Raw genomic sequence first — 18,052 nt, forward strand, 5'->3', positions numbered from 1 at the left:
CATGGACCATTCCACAGGAGGGCAGGACCTGGAACCCCTGGGAAACATAGACATGGACAGGACAGAGGGAGACAAACAAACAGTACACACAGTGACGAGCCATGGGACGTAACAAGAAGACCATCCCAGGAGATACAGGACAAGAAGACGAGAAGATAAAGGAAGTGAAGACCAACCCAGGAGTTACAGATAAAGAAGATTATCCCTTGACAAGCAGGAAGAGAAGACCAGGAGATACAGGAAGGGAAGACCATCCCAGGAGATACAGGAAGGGAAGAAATAACTCAATGATGAACAGAGAAACACCTGGTTCTCCTCTTTTTTATCCCCAGTTGTATTTGTCCCCCAAATCGGACACACACATACACACACTCTAACTAACTGAAGAGATGCATGGGCACACTGCTCAACTATATGGAGAGCTGTAACCATGGTTACATGAATTTCAGTGTCTCATTGGGCAGTCTCATGAAAAGAACATGTTCAGAAGAGATGATGTGGAATGATATAGCTTTCAAAGAAACATAAGGGGACCATTAACCTGTTGTTGTGTGCATGTACATTTGTATGCACGTGTGTGTTTGTGAATGGCATACTTTCATACATACGTACACACATACACACACCTACCTTTGGAACCGAAAGCCTGGCAGTAGTGTGAGTTATATTTTTAGAAGCAGGCAGAATGGAGCTGTACACTTGAGTTCTACACAACTTCATGGCTCCACTCACATGTACACCTGATTTGTTGTATCTGCCATATCCTTGTGTTGCCCTCTGTTGTGATTTGTAGGATGAGGGCGTCAGACAACATCTACAAGGGGCGGAGCACGTTCATGGAGGAGCTGACGGAAGTATCGGATATCATCTCCCGGGCAACCGAACACTCATTGGTCATTTTGGATGAGCTGGGGCGGGGCACCAGCACCCATGACGGCATTTCCATCGCCCACGCCACTCTGGAGCACCTCATCAGAGACGTGATTCTGTCTTTCTGCTTGCCTGCCTGCCTGTCTGTCTGTGTCTGTCTGTCTGTCCTTTACTATGTGTGTGTGTGTTAGAGAGAGTCAGAGGATGGGGTGGGAAAGAGAGAGAGTGAAGGGGATGTGTGAAATAGAGAGAAAGAAAAAGAGAGAGGTAGAGCTTGTACTTACCTCCAGGGTTATGGTTTCCCTGAAAGATCACATTAAAATCCCTGTAGGCACCCCCCTCACACATACACACTGTTGCTGAGTCAACAGCCCCAATGGGGGTTTGATGTCAACAGCTCGCTAAATCTACAAGTTATGGCATCCAATAAAAAGGTGGGTGGGTGTTGGTATATGTTTGTGTGTGTGCTTGAGTGTATGTGAGAGAACGAAAGCGTGAGTGTGTGTGTGAGGGATCAGGGGGTTTGTTTTGCAAGCATAGTGGAGACTCCAGAGAAACACTGACAGCAGATCTGCTCTGAAACACTGAAGAGAATTGGTAAGAGAATTGATCTGCAATGACCAGTAGTGTAATTACATATATGACCTGTCTCATTTGGGTCTTGTTAAACAGATTTGTTTAGACTGATGATAGATAATAAGCCGCATTAGAGGAGAGGAGGAGAGGGGAGGAGTGAAGGATTGGTCCTGGAGTCAGCCGTGTGTGTTTGTGTTTTCATCCCATATGTGTTTTTGGACTGGCACAGGCAGAGCTCCACTGGGTGTTGCATGTCGCTGCATGTCTCCTTGGTGACAGAGCAGAAGTGTGTGTGTGTGTTTGTGACAGAGAATGACAAAGAAAAGTATTTGGTAAAAAAGAGAAATGCATGTGGTTGTCTGTTTGTGTATACTTGTGGGTGTGTTGGTTGTGTCTGGTGTCTAAGGTAATTTTTCCCTTAAGGTTACTGCTCAGGGTTGAATGTATTTATCAGCGCTCAGCCCTTGTAGTTCCTCGGGGGGACAGTGTTTATTGGTGCACATGGGGGGACCTTGTTTTGAAGCTTCTGCCGTGTGGATTAATGGACCAACAGGTGTTCCTCTGGCAGAGCATCAAATACAGGACAGGGTTCTTCTGTAATTAGGGTTCCTCTGGTAGGACGGAACCTATTGGTATTGTTGGTATTATTATTAGGGTTCCTCTGGTAGGAGGAAACCTATTGTTTTTGTTAGTATTCGTATTATTTTTACTCTTCTCCGCTAAATGGCTCAATAGCTCGAAAAGTCCTCGACCCAATGTTTTCAAATTTGGCCCAATGATATAACAGGTCACTCACTACTCTCAGATGGCCCGTGGCCCACATACGCCCATAGGTGGCGCTATAAGCCACGCCCAAAGTCTACAGGATTTCCCCAGCGCCCCATTACTCCAAAATGCCTGAAAATTGGTATACTTGCCTTATTTCTCATAGGGAACAAAAAAGCCTCAAGGACCCATAAGGTCCGCCATGATGGATTTTTCTGTACAGTAACATATTTCAAAATCGATCTCCTCTTAAACAAAAGGTCACATAGACTTGAAATTTTGTTCAGATATTGATGTATTTAAAAACGTTACTTAAGACAGTTGAATCAAATACAAAATGGCTGAAAGAGGTGTATTTATGTAAATGTACACATTGCCTACATTTCTTTGTGTCAATAAATCAAATATAATTTTGACTGATGGTTTTTCAAACCTAATAGGGTTCAAGATGACATCACTCTGTAGTACCATAAACAATTTCACCTTGGTATGTCAAACTATGATTGAATTAGAGCAGTTTCAACTTTGGCTGAATCTAACAACGCTTACCACAGGAGAAACAGCTTACTTTTTTATACAGTAACTGAACATGACAATATTCAACACTGAGAATAGCTCAATGGGCTAGGACGGTGACCTGCAAAGTATAAGGTTGTAGGTTTGAATCCAGTCACAATCTTTTGGCCTGTCTTAATTTTGATTATCTGTTTAGTTAAACAGGATGACATCATTCTAAAATACCATGTGCAATTTCACCTTGAAATGTCAACCGTTTCTTAACCTTTGTCCCAAAGCTGACCATGGCTAATACTCTGCCCTTTCTATTCATACAATCTCAACAGTTGGTGTGTAGCAGAGAGGATAGAGAGACTGACTTGTAACCTTAAGCTCATGAGTTCAAATCCCCATTCAGCCTATTGTTGTTGGCCAAACATGAAGTCGTTTTGCTCTCTTGTTGTCCAACTCTCGATCTTCTACAGTGATGTTTATAATATTTTGCCATTTTGCAGAGGAACCCGAATCGCTGCTTGCAGCTATATTTATGTTTTTATAACTGCCTTCTGGGAATGGTTTCAAAAAGACGTTGGAACATTGACGTGGGATTTCCTTACATTCAGCCACAAAATGTGGAGGGTTGGGCAATGAACACTGATGTTGTGTAATTAGACCTAGCTTGCAAATTATGTTTATCCCAAATATGTTTGATGGTGTGTAGGTCAGAGATTTGTGCAAGCCGGTCAAGTTTTTCCACACAAAACTCTACAAAACATTTCTGTATTGATTCACACATGGACCAAACTAGACACATGTGAACCCAGCTGCAACAAATTAACAAACTAAAAATCTCACAGACACTTAACCAGGAGAACACACAAGGAAACACAAAGGACAGGGAAATACCATAAGAACTCAAACTGGGGTACGCCTATGGGTGTGACACCGATCATCCAAGCAATACACATTCCGCATTTCAACTTCATCCAGTCGCGTGTGAATATTTTGATGACCTTTTTACATATGAGAAAAATAACTATATGCACAAGTAAGCCTTTTCTGTATTCATTGCAAGCTGAAACTAAGGAGGATACTAATTTGGAATGAGATATCCAATAAGCTCACATAGGTGTCATGGTCAGGTGTCCACATACTTTTGGCCATATAGTGCATATAGTGCTCTCTCCCATTGTATCTAACACCCTGCACTGTTCTCTTTCTCTTCCTCCTCCTTTTCTTCCCTCTCCTCTTGCTCCTTTTTCCCCTCCTCTTCCTTCTTTGCCTTCTCCTCTTCCTCCTTCTACTCTTTCTACTCCTTCTCCTTCCTTTTCCTCATCTTCTTCCTCCTGCTTTTCTTCTTAATCGGTACCTGTCTACTAGCATTCAGTAGTTGTCATAGCTACAGCCCATCCTAGAGAGTTACCTGTGAAGTGTTTAGGAGGCGGATGGTCTGAATAGACCATTGTAGAGCAGACAGCCTTGATGGAGGGGGGGCTAAGACAGAACTGGTTGCCATGGTGAAATCTTCTGCTCTTCCCCAAGGAGAGGAAAGTAGATATAGCTTATATTGTTACCCCAGGAATTGCCCTACCCCTTCCTTGGAGTTACCCTACTCTGTCCTTAGAGCTTTCCTACCTTTACCCTGTCCCAGGAGTTCTTCTACCCCACCGTCCCTGGTGTTAACCTAGAGCTACACAAGTGTTTTGTTGAGCCACACACACACACATTCGCACGGAGACTGCTCTCATCCTTCTGACTCATGTGCTGATAAGTGGTCGTGGTGAAGATGGAGAGAAAAAGATGGAGTGATAATGAGAAACAGAGAGAAAGAAGGGAAGACTGATAGTGAGTGGGGAGGGAGGGTATGTCTGTCTGTGGTGGAGTTATGTGGTGAAGAGCTGCTCTTAATGTCTGGTTCCTGGGAGTCAGGTGGCTGAGCGGTAAGGGAGTCGGACTAGTAATCTGAAGGTTACCGGTTCGATTCCCGGCTGTGCCAAATGACGTTGTGTCCTTGGGCAAGGCACTTCACCCTACTTGCCTCAGGGGGAATGTCCCTGTACTTACTGTAAGTCGCTCTGGATAAGAGCGTCTGCTAAATGACTAAATGACACACACACGTGCGCACAAACACACTTACAGACACCTGTTCAATCCAGTTAATCTCTGCCTCATCTCTCTCTCTTTCAGACAAAGTGCTTCACTCTCTTTGTGACCCACTACCCTCCACTGTGTGAGCTGGAGAACCTGTACCCTCAATATGTAGCCAACTACCACATGGACTTCTTCATTAATGAATATTCTGGCACCTCCCAAGGTGTGTGTGTGGGGGGGATGTCTTGAGAAATTCTCTCAAGAATAGTAAAACAAGGAAACTGGGGGGAAATTGGGTGTGCTCAAGCCTTCAGCGAGAGCACAACCTTTGTTCTCTCACATATATATTATTATTATTTTTATTTCTTTTTGCCCCCCTAAAACTCAGTCAATATTTGGCCTACATAGACAACGTAGGTGTCAAAAGTTTCGTCTTGGTAGCGATTGAGTTGCTTGTATTGGGATTTACGTTCCGTTGCACGGTTTAAGTAGAAATTACGTTTTTGTGTCGAAAAGTGAAGCTAACGGTGGCTAACTTGCTAACCACAGTCAATGACGCTACTTACGTCACTAACGTCACGAAAACTCGCGTGACTACCTCTATCAGAATATTAGTTTAGCAGCTCGTTAACTTCTGGGAGATAGCTAGGCTAACTATAGCTTTACTGCAAGGCAGCTGCAGAAACGCCACAAGCAAAGAGGCCAGGTGATAACTATTTACTAATTTTACTTTGTGATATGACACACAATTGTGATGTGTAATGTACAATATAAGCTGATATTATTAAGGAAGTACATCTACTTTCGGAAACAGTAGTCTACTATTTCACTGAAGTATTAGCATCATGACATTAGCCTGTGTTGCCCGGGCAACACATACTACAGTGGTCTATGATGTAGCGTTATCTGTTTTCAATCGTTAAAATAAACATTCCTCACATATACATTTTCGTTGTAGGGTTTATTCTGACATTAGTAAACGATTTGTTGGTGAAAAAACCATTACCTGTGGTTTCAAACCAGTGTAGCTCACTGCAACGCTGTAGCTTACGTGAGACACACTACAAAAACATCTAACTTACACAACTGTAGGAAGTCAAACGGCGACAGAAAATGTTCGGCACTCCCCTTACTTAAATCAAAAGTCTATCTAACTACTAACCTGAACTTCATTGCCACAGCCTAAACGTTGTCAATCTGTTCGTGAAAATAATTAATTTCAGCCTAAACCGTACAACGGAACGTTAAATCCAATTCAACCAACGCAATCGCTACCAAGACGAACACAGCAGTACTCTAGTACTGTACCGTAGTAGTACAATTTACCGGGCAGCTTCTCCACACAGGGCTATATCGCATTTTGCGTTGTTACTGACAATGATCGCTACCAGTGAGCGTTTTATGAATGAGCGATTTTCCACTAAATAAATGTCAAGCTTATTTACGTTTTGGGGGGCATATTTTCAGTTAGCAGATGGTACTGTTTGAATCGCGATTCCATCTTCTACTGCCGGGTAACGTCGTAGAATAATCTTCAAAGGGGGTTCTTTATTAATGAATGAATGCAATGAGTAGGCTAAATGCCTGAAAATATCATGAGAAGGGAAAAACTTAAAATGACGTTTAAATCATAGAGATTAGGTAAATTTTTACACCGGTCTGCCCAATTTATTCGTTTTGTTTCAACGACGAGGCTGCCTCTTGCAGGGGAAATGAGAAGACATCTATTATCTATCTAAATGAGCAGCAAAAAAAAAATGCTTTTAAATCTATGTCATCTTTATAAATAATAAGTATGCATTTTTATATAAAATATACAGAAATATCAGTTGTAAAAATGTCATTCAAAAACGGACCCCTGTGCAACCGACGCAAGCAAGCACACCCTACAATTTCCCCAGAAATTGTACCCTCTCTAGTTGTCTTTGTCCTCTCAAGATCGAGTGCTATTTATAGGGTTTTTAAGGGGTTTGGGGTATAACAGTGCTGTGCACAGACATGTTTGGGGTTAGAAAAGGGTACCCCTCTCATTATTTCTACAAAATGAAGTTACATATCGTAGCACATAATTTACTTACTTACAGATGTAAGGTAAATAACCTAAAGAGGTAGGGAGGGGCTTATGTGGTGTCACAGATTAGATTAGAACTTAAATGCAGTTGTCAGGCATTGCAACACGGATTTAATTAAGAATCAATGTCATGGATAACATTTTTAAACAAAAATTCGAATAAGAAATACAAAAAAAAGTTAGGTCTATCTGTGCACGTCACTAGGCTAGAATTACAGTTAAGGTTAAAATTACACCAAGGGTTGGGGTTAAGAGCTGGATTTTAACTTAACAAATTTAACACATATCGTTTTATTCGGTGTGTGAAAAAACAGGCGATCTGCTGGCCCAATTTATGAGCGGGCAGAGCGGCCCACCGGGAATTCTCCCGATGGCCACTCCAGGCCTGAATATTATTACTAAATGAGCAATATTTTAGGGGGTGCTATCGGGGTGCTTTGGTCTTTCTTGGGGGTGCTAAAGCACCTGCAAGCCCCTCCCTAGTTCCGCCCATGCATATGAGTGTACAGGTTTGTGTGTTTCTTTGTGTCATTTGAGAGTCGTAAATTCCGTTTTTGTGTGTCAGATGGAGAGGTCCAGCCAGAGTTCATCACCTTCCTCTATCAGTTGACTGAGGGATCTGCTGGGCAGAGCTATGGACTAAATGTCGCCCGATTGGCTGATATCCCAGAACCTGTACTACAAACTGCTGCTCGCAAAGCCCACGAACTGGAGAACATTGTCAAAACCAGGAGGTAGCCTACACACACTCATGCACGTTTGCATGCACACACACTCATACATTCTAACGCGCCCACACACATTCGCAAACGGATGCACAAATGTTCCTTCTTTCTCTAGCTCTGTTAATGGAATGATCTCACTTGCTGTGGCCAGCATCATGCGAATGGCTAACAGCACGGAGACACAGACTTAATTTGTTAGCGTCATGTTAATGGCTAACAGCACCGTGACAGAGACTCTTAGTTCTAATGTCATGCTAAATGCTAACAGAACAGAGACAGAGCTACTGTAGAAAGAGTTTCTAATCTGTAGTTGAACACCTGCTGAATGAGAAAAGGTGATGAGAAAAGATGAAGAGAGAAGGTGTGTGAAAGAGAGGAGTGTACCCAACACCTCCAGTATATTTGTAGATCAGCATTCAGAGCTGTAACAGAGCTTACATGTGTCTGAATGAACACATACACTCACTCACATGTACACATAGACATACATACTTGTACACACACTATTCTGTCCCTGTCTGTCCAAGCTTAATCCTCTCCATATGAAGTGTTTGTATAGAGGTGTGAGGGGGAAGACTGATCAATATGAGTCACAGAGGTCAGTTACTTTCTCCTTTCTTTACCTCTGTCTACCTGTCTTTCTCTACACTTTTGCCTTTATGTGACTGTTGTGGAATTTCAGCCAATGCATGCTATTTTAATTGATACACAAGTTAAGTGCTAAGGCTCAAACAGCCAATACAATTTTGATGAGTACATATCTGCAGACATGGAGGACATGCCTGCTACCAGGTTCTAGGTGTGTCCCTCAAAGCAACAATTATTTCAACAAGCTTTTATACACCTCCTTGTAGTGCTTTTTCAACAAAGGAGTTTCTTATATACTAGTGTAATAATTGGACCAATACGCTGTTCCTATTGGTCCAGAAGACGTTCTCAAAAGTTAATAAATCCGTTTATATACCTCCTGAAAGTTCGCAGAGGTAAATAAACGTTTTTACGGACCTAGCAACAAGCGGTTGCCTTGGAGATGTAGCAACTGACCTTAACAACGTGGCATCTGCTCGGCAACAAAGTAGCCTAAATTGCCTAAAAAACCCTAAAACAACCAAATATGGTTTTTGCACAGGTCCGCAAACGCCCCGCAATCGCTTCCCGTTTTAAAGAAGTATCTGAAGCAGACAGAAGACGAATTGATGTTGATATGTTGCCTTGGAGATGTAGTGACGTCACCAGTGCAAGTGCAGCTGATTTCTCTGACAACATGGCGTCTGCTCCAGATTCGACGTGTTTGATTTGGGATCTTCCCACGTATTGTTGTATGGAAGCAAATCGTTACCAAAATTCAAATGCAAATGCATTTCCAGAAATGCATTTGCATTTTAAGAATGTGGCTGCATTATTTGACTCATAAATGAAATTAGTAATCAATCATCCTATTTGCATTTTAATTTTCTTCTTCAAGAGTGCTGAATCTTTCACTTAATTAAAATGAAAAAGAAATAGACATTTGAGATTTAATTTTCAAAACATGCCCCAGCAAATAGATACCAAAATTCAATTTGAAATGTAAAATTTGAAAATTAAAATGCATTTCCAGAAATGCATTTTCATTTTAAGAATGTGGCTGCAAAATCCTGACCACAATTCAAATTCAAATGCATTTCCAGAAATGCATTTTCATTTTCAAGAACGTGGCTGCAAAATCGTGACCACAATTCAAATTCAAATGCATTTCCAGAAATGCATTTTCATTTTAAGAACGTGGCTGCAAAATCGTGACCACAATTCAAATTCAAATGCATTTCCAGAAATGCATTTTCATTTTAAGAACGTGGCTGTAACAATTTTGCCAAAGCAATCCACAATGATAGGACAACACACTTACTTATCTTCAACCATAGTTTGATGATTGCTGATTTACCAAACATCCCCCCCAAAAAAATTATTCCCTCCCAAAATTTGGCAATTAATACAGTCCTCCAATGCGCCCACGAGCGTCTAGATTTAATCTTTGGTACCCACTGGCTTGGACTGCATAGATATAACACCAAAATGAAACATCCATACAATATAATAATACAAGTAACTTTTTTTAAACGTTAAATATTTGTGTGTGTGTAATTACAAAATAAAATGCTCAGATAAAGAATAGTTTCAATAGGCTTGTCAGTTACACATGTTTAATCTCTCTTTTGCTCTCTCTTTCTCTTTCTAGGAGGACTAAGAAGCTTTTATCAGTGTTGAGCATCAGAGACAGAGAATCTCTTTTGGACTGGATGCAGTCAAACCCCTGATTACACTCACATGCTCTCACACCCATATACACTCAGTTAACTAATGAAGTGAGACATATTTGCTGCAGGGATGACTCTGCTGGCTTTCTGGGACACAAGGATTCACTGGAGGCCATCACAACTAACCTTTATTCTACAATTAACCTTTCCACTTTATTACTGTTGTACTGTAACTCTGTTCAATACAATTGCTTTGTTGATTAAATAAATAAAGATACAATATTTGAAACTATAATTGTGTTTTAGTACATTATACGAGCACACATTTAGAATAATGTGTGCCCGTGCCTGTGATGCAGCCGGCGATTACAGTTTTTCTCGATTGCTAAGACACATTTCTTGAAACATTCACCCATTTTCTCAAAACTGTAAACACAAAACCTCATCTTCAAGCACTATTTACAAAACCTCTGAATCCTCTTGCAAAATGAAACTTTCGCCTCAAAACAGTTTTACCTGTGCTCAAAATCAAACTTTCGCCTCAAAACAGATTTACCTGTGCTCAAAATCAAACACTGCTCTCAAATCATAAACAAAGTGATAAAAATTATATACACTATCAAGCAGTCAGTAAACAATACACCAACAAATGCCTCTTCACTCAATTGGATAGACCTACAACCAATCAGAGCAACGTAGTATGTTGTTTGTTGAAAACAAATTCAACCCAAGCGCTCTTTGGTGATGTGGTTGATTACGTTACTGTTGATCATTTGTCCATCATCGTATAAAACCCGCCCTGAAAATTTGATTTGTCCGAACAGCTCTTGTTCGGACATCGTTTTTCCCCAACCGAGCGACCCCAGACCCAACTTCCTGACCAAATTCTTTTGTGGGCGGGCTAAGTTTGGCTAGCACCCAGGCTAACTCTGCTTTGCTCTTTGTTCTTGGTACAAGGAGGAGAAAGAACAAAGAAAATTGCAAAAAATCTCACAAACTTGTCCTTTGTCTCTTTGATACTGTAATTCTTGTTCTTTGTTGATATGAACCTGCAACCAGTCAAAATCTATCCAGTCAGTTACTGTAACAAATGGAAAGCACAATGTTCAGGGCCATACAATTTGTTCATTGTACAGTATACAGCCCACAATGCACTGAACTACAGGATACAATACTGAAAGGGACTCTTCTTGTCTTTGGGCTGGGTCAGGCCAGAGCACTTCGTCGACATCACATGTAATATTTTCACACCTTCAACAACCTGTTTGCTCTCTGAACTGGCTTATATTGGTTGTGTCACATCATTTGAAACAAGTTAAATCAATGACATCTTTTCTCTATTTGTATTTGATTTTTGCCACTTGTGTTTACCAGTATGGATGACATGTGCATTAGAGTGCAGAATGTGTTTTGAGAATGAGAATGTGTTTAGAGTTTTGCTGAAAAGTCTAAGTGAAATCTGCAAATTGTGTTTTACCATGTGAAATGGTTTAAGGTATTGACAACAGACAAGCACAATTAGCTAAGTGAGTTCAGGCAACTGAGAACTTTGTTCAGCCAATGGGTTTTAGTGTTTTAGCAATTGAGAAAAACTGTAAGATGTCAGCACATGGGTAAAACCGTTTCACAGTTTGGATAGAGATAGTTACTGCGCATCCACATTGATTATTAGTCAACACGTTCATTCATAACAACATGCCAAAATTCACTGATCTACGCTGAAAATAAAGTATCCACTTTATATTTCATCCATAAGATCAGGTACTGATTGACTGATTTTTGTCGCAGGTTATTTTCACATTTTGAGTGTTAAAGGTTATTTTGCCGGTGGTCTGTCTGTCTGTCTGTCTCTCTCGCACGCACGCACGCACGCACGCACTAGCCCTTATACTACAGAGACTCCGCCTCTAATTCCGCCAACTCCAGCGCCGCCCTGCCCAGTTTCACAGAGATCTGAGAACATCAGAGAGAAAGAGAGATGCTGCGTCTTTAACTGGTGTCAAAACCTATTACTGCTGATCTCGCTGGCGATTCGGTCACAATATACGGTTGACCCCGGGGTATGTGAGCGAGACTTCCTTTATTTTCCGTAGAATATATTTTATACTATATGTCACTCTTTCAAAAGTTTTGTTTATGTAAACATGGCAAGAAGTTGACTTGATTCGGATTGTGATACCGTGTTTTAAACTGCTGAACCTTCTGCGTGCGCTGAAAATGGACCGCTGACATGCGTCATGACAGATATTGGCTCCCGGTAAAGTATCTAATCCAGGTTTTTCTAAACCGTTGACAGGATAAACCTTGCTACAACATGCAGAAGAGTGTCCGTTACAACGAGGGTCACGCGCTGTTCCTCTCAGTGGTAGCGCGTAAGGAAGGGACCAAGCGCGGTTATCTGAGCAAGAAGACCACGGAGAACAGCCGCTGGCACGATAAGTTATTTGCACTGTACCAGAACGTGCTGTTTTACTTCGAGAATGAACAGAGCGCGCGACCTTCAGGGATTTACCTGTTGGAAGGATGCACCTGCGAGCGTGTGCCCGCGCCCAAAGTCTCCACAGCGGGAAAGGAGCCCTTGGATAAACAGGTGAGAGAAAGAGACTGAGAGAATTACGCAAGGTTAGTTCTGTCACCAACCGTCTCTGGAGGAGGGGACCCCTCGCCGAATTGCTCCTCCCAAGGTTTCTTCAATTTTTTTCTCAATTACTTTTCCTGTGAGTTTTCCTTGTCTTCCTTGATGGTTTAGGTTGGCTGAGAGGTAGTTCTATGGGCGAAATATGTCATTGCTTGTAAAAAAATACAAAGATATTTTGATTGATTCATTGATTTATTCTGAATATCTGTACAGCATTTAAAGAAACGGGTACCAGTGCAATCTGGAGGGTAAGGGTGTTGTGTCTTCCCACTTTACGGGGCGTGGACTAGAACGTCCTCGGGGTGTTTTCGTGCATGATCGCTTTAGGTAAAATTTTTATCAGATACTTGCTTGTGCAACAGCTTGTGTGCATGTGTGTGTGTGTTTGTTTGTGAGAAAGAGTAAAAAACAGCAACATATTCACAGGAAGATGGGTAGAGCAGGAACAGGAGAAAGATTCTAGCTAGCCCCTGCAGAACCTACTGAATGAACCTGTTGAATGAGCGCCGTCTCATTGTAACGTTTAAGAGGAACCTATATGACATATGACATCAGTGGCTGTGGTGGCTACACGGAAGCGCTAGTGTATTGTTCCTCCGGTTCTGGTCGAGAGATTCGAACCTATATGCATTAATTGGTGTTGTCTGGACAGGTCTGTTCAAACTGCCAACATTCACCCCCACACAAATTCTTCTTGTACCACCCACAATGTGTGTGTGTGTGTTCTGTTGGCCTGTGTGTAATGCGTGTTTGTGGGCCTGTGTATGTTCTGTGAACAACAATGTGTAAAGCTCTATGTCTGTGTTCTGTAGACCTGTGTGTATGTTAATTATCCAGTTCTAATTGCCCCTTCTCAGGCAAGCAATGGTCAAAGAGGAAAAGATCATGTGAGATGTGCTTGCTCCCTGTCTCTTCCTCTCTTCAATTTTTCTCTCTCGCTTTCTCTTTTATTGTCTCCCTCTCCTCTCTTTTATTGTCTCCCTTCCTCTCTCTCTCCCTCTCTTACTCTGTATTTCACTCTATTTGTCTCTTCCTCTTGCCCCCTCTATTTCTTTTATCTCTTTTCTCTCTCCCTCTGTATCTGTCAGCCCCCTGTTTCTTCAGCTGTGTTGTTTAATTAGGGTTATTTTATTCTTTGTCTCTGTGCTCTCAGCTAGCCATGTGTTACTATGCAAGTAAATGTACACACATCCAAGCAGCAACACACACTAGCACCCACACACTGTAGCAGACACAGCAAATTCACAACAGTCATAATTCTAGTGTTAGGCCATTTTAGCGTGAAGTGTTCAGGTTCTGGTGTTAGGGTTAGGTAATAACACATGGACACACACACACACACACACACACTTGCACCTATAAACACAGAGGGTCAAACAGCACAACAACACTGGAGCATGTCGGACTGTGTTTATGGAGTGTGTTATACAATGAAATATAAATCAAGCAGAATATGAGAGTTCTAGCTATGGCTTGGAAGGTGCATACTGTATAAACATTATTACTGGGAGACCCAGAGTATGTGCTTGACTAAGAGGTGTGAGGAGCACTAATCTTTTGTTTTCTCTCTCACCCTCTCCCTCTCTCTGTTGCACTCTCATCTCTGCACTGTGCAGCGTTCTAGACCCTTAGCCACACGATAAACTTGCACACACCTACACAAATACACCCATCCACACATATGCGCACACACAGACACAAACACACATTCCCACACATACTGGCTAACATGCACACATTCAGAGTTGCAAACATGGACACTAACAAAACTATACATATAAATAAAACAGACAAATAATAGAATGCACACACTCAAACGTTCAACTAAGCCTTCTTGAATATTTATGGAGAGATCAGTTCTGAGGATGTTCATCACACTAGTCTAAATTGTCACTTCTAAAGACTGTCTTGGGGCTCAAATCAATAAGGATGTGCATTTGTGTGTGTGTTTGTTGTGTGGGTCTAAATCCACATTGATGACAATCTGTATAGATGCACATGCAAACACACACACACACAGCTGATGCAACACCATGGTCGCTGTGGAAACCATCCAGGACAGGTTGAGAGCTCTCCAGCCTCAGATGCAAGGCTGCTGGAGTCAATGTGTGTGTGTCTGTCTCCAGCTGTTCTGGCCCACCACAATGATAGTGCTGTATGGAGAGAAGAGAGTGGCATGGTGATAGTAGGAAGTTGATAGTCCTGTATGGAGAGGTGTGTTGGTTACTAGGTAGCTTGGTTACTATGTAGTTTGGTTACTAGCTTGGTTACTATGGTTACTATGTACTAGTTGGTGACGAAGTGGATTGGTTAATAGGTAGCTTGGTGAGTAGGTATGTACGTTACTAAGTGGGTTAGTTACTAGCTTGGTTACTAAGTGGGTTGGATACCAGATGGGTTGATTACTAGCTTGGTTACTGGTTTGGTACAAGGTTGGTTGGTGTGTTGGTAACTAGGTGGATTGTCTTCTAGGTTACTCAAACAATGAAAGATACTAACTCATGCAGCAGGATACACAATTTTCAGCTGTGCTGTCTTGTGCTGTCCAGCTGTGTGTGTTGTTTAACTAGTAAAGTAAGAACAAAATTACCTTGTGGGGATATTTTCTTGGGTCCCTAACTTAGGGTTAGAATGGATTGAAAGGGTAAGGTTAGGATCAGGGGTTAATAAAGATAACACCATTTTGAATGGGAGTGAATTGTCAGTGCTCCATAAGATAGTAAAAGAAACCTGTGTGTGTGTGGTCTGTGTGTGTGTGTCTGTGTGTGTGTGTGTGTGTGTGTGTGTGAGAGAGAGAGAGAGAGAGAGAGAGAGAGAGAGGAGAGAGAGAGAGAGAGAGAGAGAGAGAGAGAGAGAGAGAGAGAGAGAGAGAGAGAGAGAGAGAGAGAGGAGAGAGAGAGAGAGAGAGAGAAGAGAGAGAGAGAGAGAGAAGAGAGAGAGAGAGAGAGAGAGAGAGAGAGAGAGAGAGAGAGAGAGAGAGAGAGAGAGAGAGAGAGAGAGAGAGAGAGAGAGAGAGAGAGAGAGAGAGAGAGAGAGAGAGAGAGAGAGAGAGAAAAAAGCTGCAGCTGGTGACAAGAGAACACTGTCTGTTACTGATACACACAATGACACAATGACAAGAACACCCTCTGGCCCCAACAAGCTGCATGATTTCAGCTGCTGTCAGTCAGTCATGCTGAATGACAAACCTCACATCTGTGTGTGTGTGTGTGTGTGTGTGTAAGACAGAGAGAAGGAGAGAAATTACGTGAGAGAAGAGAGAACAATAGCACCTGCTCATCATCCTCCACCTCGCCTTTCTCTCTCACACACATACACCCACACATACACAGCTTTGCTAATTGTCGTTTGGGAACAGCTGAGAAGCAATGTTCTGAGAATTTAATAACTGCTGGGGGTTAATATAGACTTGTTACACTCTCACACACTCACTCACACACTCACAGACACACAGTGGCAACTAATGAACATAATAATAATATAATTAAAAAATTAAAAAAAACCTCAGTACTAGTGCAACTGGACAGCACCTGCACAATAGTAGCCAATGGGTAATCCCTATAAACGGGAATCCTCGCAGCAAAGTTAAACGTCAGAGCAATTAAATGCCAACATAAAATTTATAAAGTTTTCTGTATGAGCCAAGACTAACACCAAATAAACCGAGAAATAGTATTCAGTATTCTCTCTTTGAAATACACAGAAAAAAGCTAATTATGTGTCTCCCCCCAATCTGTGTATGATATCACCCATTTGAGCCCCTGGCTACACACACACACTTGCACAGCTGGTTCTCTGTTGTATTTTATTTGTAATGGTAATGACCCTGCAGGTGTCAGTGACACAGAACAACATGAGGAGAGAGAAGAGAACAAGAAAGGAGAGGATAGGAGGGGACAGGAGCAGAGAAGAGAATTAGAAATTAAACATGTCCTTCTATCAGAACTGAAAGAGGAGGATGAGTAGAGGAGGGAAAAAGATTGAATAGCTGAAAATAAAACGACAGAACATCTCTGGAGTGCTGGGAGAATATGTTGCCTTGGAAACATTTTTGTTGTTAGGTAGTGACATGGTTTACAATTGTGCCTACCTTAAAGACATGTTTTGTAATAACACTTGTCCACTTCCCTCTCTTACCCTCTGTCTCTTTCCTTCTGTCTCAGTCTCTCTCCCACTCTCCTTCCCTCTGTCTCTTTCCCTCTCTCTATCTCTCCTTATTTCAATCGCTCTCTCTTTTGCTCAATGTTGCAATCATTCTTTCTTCCCTTCTCTTTCACTCTCTCCTCACTTTCTCCCTCCACTCTCTGTTTTTGAACTCTTTGTAAAAAATTATAGAGTAATTAGAAATAGAAAGGGCAGAAGAGGAGGATAAAGTACAGTGAGAAAGAGGAGAGATGGGAGGTGGAGAGATTGAGATGAAGAGGAGGAAGAGGAGGCCAGTGTGCTCGTCTATGAATAGCAGTGCTCCGGGCCAGAAGCATTTGAATAAAAGCTTCAATCGGTTCACATAATGCTCCTGGTGTGTATGTGTTCTGGTGTGTGTATGTGGGGGGTAAGTACATCAGGGACTATAATTATAGGACATTGGATGAGGAATAGAAGGAAGTGGTTGGGCAAAGCCCAGATGCAGAGTGAGTGTTTGTGTGTATGCTGACCTGCCCTCTCCCTACAGCATTACTTCCTTATAGTGTTTGGCCACGACGGACAGAAGCCCCTGGAGCTGCGAACAGATGAGGAGAATGAATGTGACGAATGGGTGGAGGCCATACAGCAAGCCAGGTATATACCTCTCCCATGGTCATTCCCTTTCTTCATCTCCCTCTCTCCCTTTCTCCCAGTCTTTCCCTCTCCCTTTTCTGCCTCTCTTCCTCCTCTCTCTCTCTTTCCTCCTCTCTCTCCATCCCTCTGTCCTTCTAGTATGCCCTGTTATTTGTCAGATAGACGTTAATGAGTGGACCAATATCCACACTTAGAACATCATTTTCTTGATGATTGTGAGTGAACACCGGGAGGTAAACGTCTCCAGATTATATTACCTTTGATTTTAAGCATAATAAACATCTCCTAACATGGTTGGATGATGGTAATCATCTAGTATGGTTTGATGTCTACTGATTCCAGCATCAGCAATCGTTTCAGTAACTAACAGCAGGTCATTTTGTGTATGAGAGACTCGAGGAGTTCCATCATTCAGTGACATAATCTTTGTTCGGCTGTGGTTGCAGTTACTCTGACATCATCATCGAGCGCGAGGTTCTGATGCAAAAGTACATCCACCTTGTCCAGATTGTGGAGACCGAGAAGGTGGCGGCCAACCAACTCCGCACCCAGCTGGAGGACCAGGACACGGAGATCGAGAGGCTGAAGGCTGAGGTACACACACACACATGGACTCAGCAGGAACACGGCAATAGAGAAGTTGATGTTGTGTGGTGTGTGTATCAGTGTTACATACTTTGCCAATGTTTAACCCAAAAGCCTCAAGGGTAAGGCCTTCTGTCCATCCATGCACAGGATATTGTAATCCTCCATTTGCTTACTTATTCACTCTGTGTTGTGTGTGTAATTTTATGAAGAGGAAATC

The 18,052-nt window shown here is 42.1% G+C and overlaps 2 protein-coding genes across 6 annotated transcripts in view; both read left to right on the forward strand.

Moving 5' to 3' along the window:
• Positions 1-10,119, forward strand: part of msh3 (mutS homolog 3 (E. coli)) — a 57,259-nt gene extending 47,140 nt beyond the window's left edge. For 3 of the 4 annotated variants that reach the window (XM_062451359.1, XM_062451360.1, XM_062451361.1), the window contains 4 exons: positions 794-980; positions 4,894-5,020; positions 7,434-7,602; positions 9,812-10,119. In XM_062451359.1, the coding sequence (XP_062307343.1) occupies positions 794-980; positions 4,894-5,020; positions 7,434-7,602; positions 9,812-9,890 (562 nt within the window). In that variant the 3' untranslated portion in view covers positions 9,891-10,119. Of the gene's footprint in view, positions 1-793; positions 981-4,893; positions 5,021-7,433; positions 7,603-9,811 lie in introns of those variants that run through there. The other variant, XR_009928510.1, reaches the window with a different exon arrangement.
• A 1,939-nt stretch (positions 10,120-12,058) lies between these two features.
• Positions 12,059-18,052, forward strand: part of rasgrf2b (Ras protein-specific guanine nucleotide-releasing factor 2b) — a 70,975-nt gene continuing 64,981 nt past the window's right edge. Inside the window, exons 1-3 of one of the 2 annotated variants that reach the window (XM_062451358.1) lie at positions 12,059-12,420; positions 17,141-17,247; positions 17,694-17,841. In XM_062451358.1, coding sequence (XP_062307342.1) covers positions 12,145-12,420; positions 17,141-17,247; positions 17,694-17,841 — 531 coding nt within the window. In that variant the 5' untranslated portion in view covers positions 12,059-12,144. The remainder of the gene's footprint in view (positions 12,421-17,140; positions 17,248-17,693; positions 17,842-18,052) is intronic. The other variant, XM_062451357.1, reaches the window with a different exon arrangement.

The sequence above is a fragment of the Osmerus eperlanus genome, chromosome 25 (assembly GCF_963692335.1).
Source record: "Osmerus eperlanus chromosome 25, fOsmEpe2.1, whole genome shotgun sequence".
In the NCBI taxonomy this organism is placed as follows: domain Eukaryota; kingdom Metazoa; phylum Chordata; class Actinopteri; order Osmeriformes; family Osmeridae; genus Osmerus; species Osmerus eperlanus.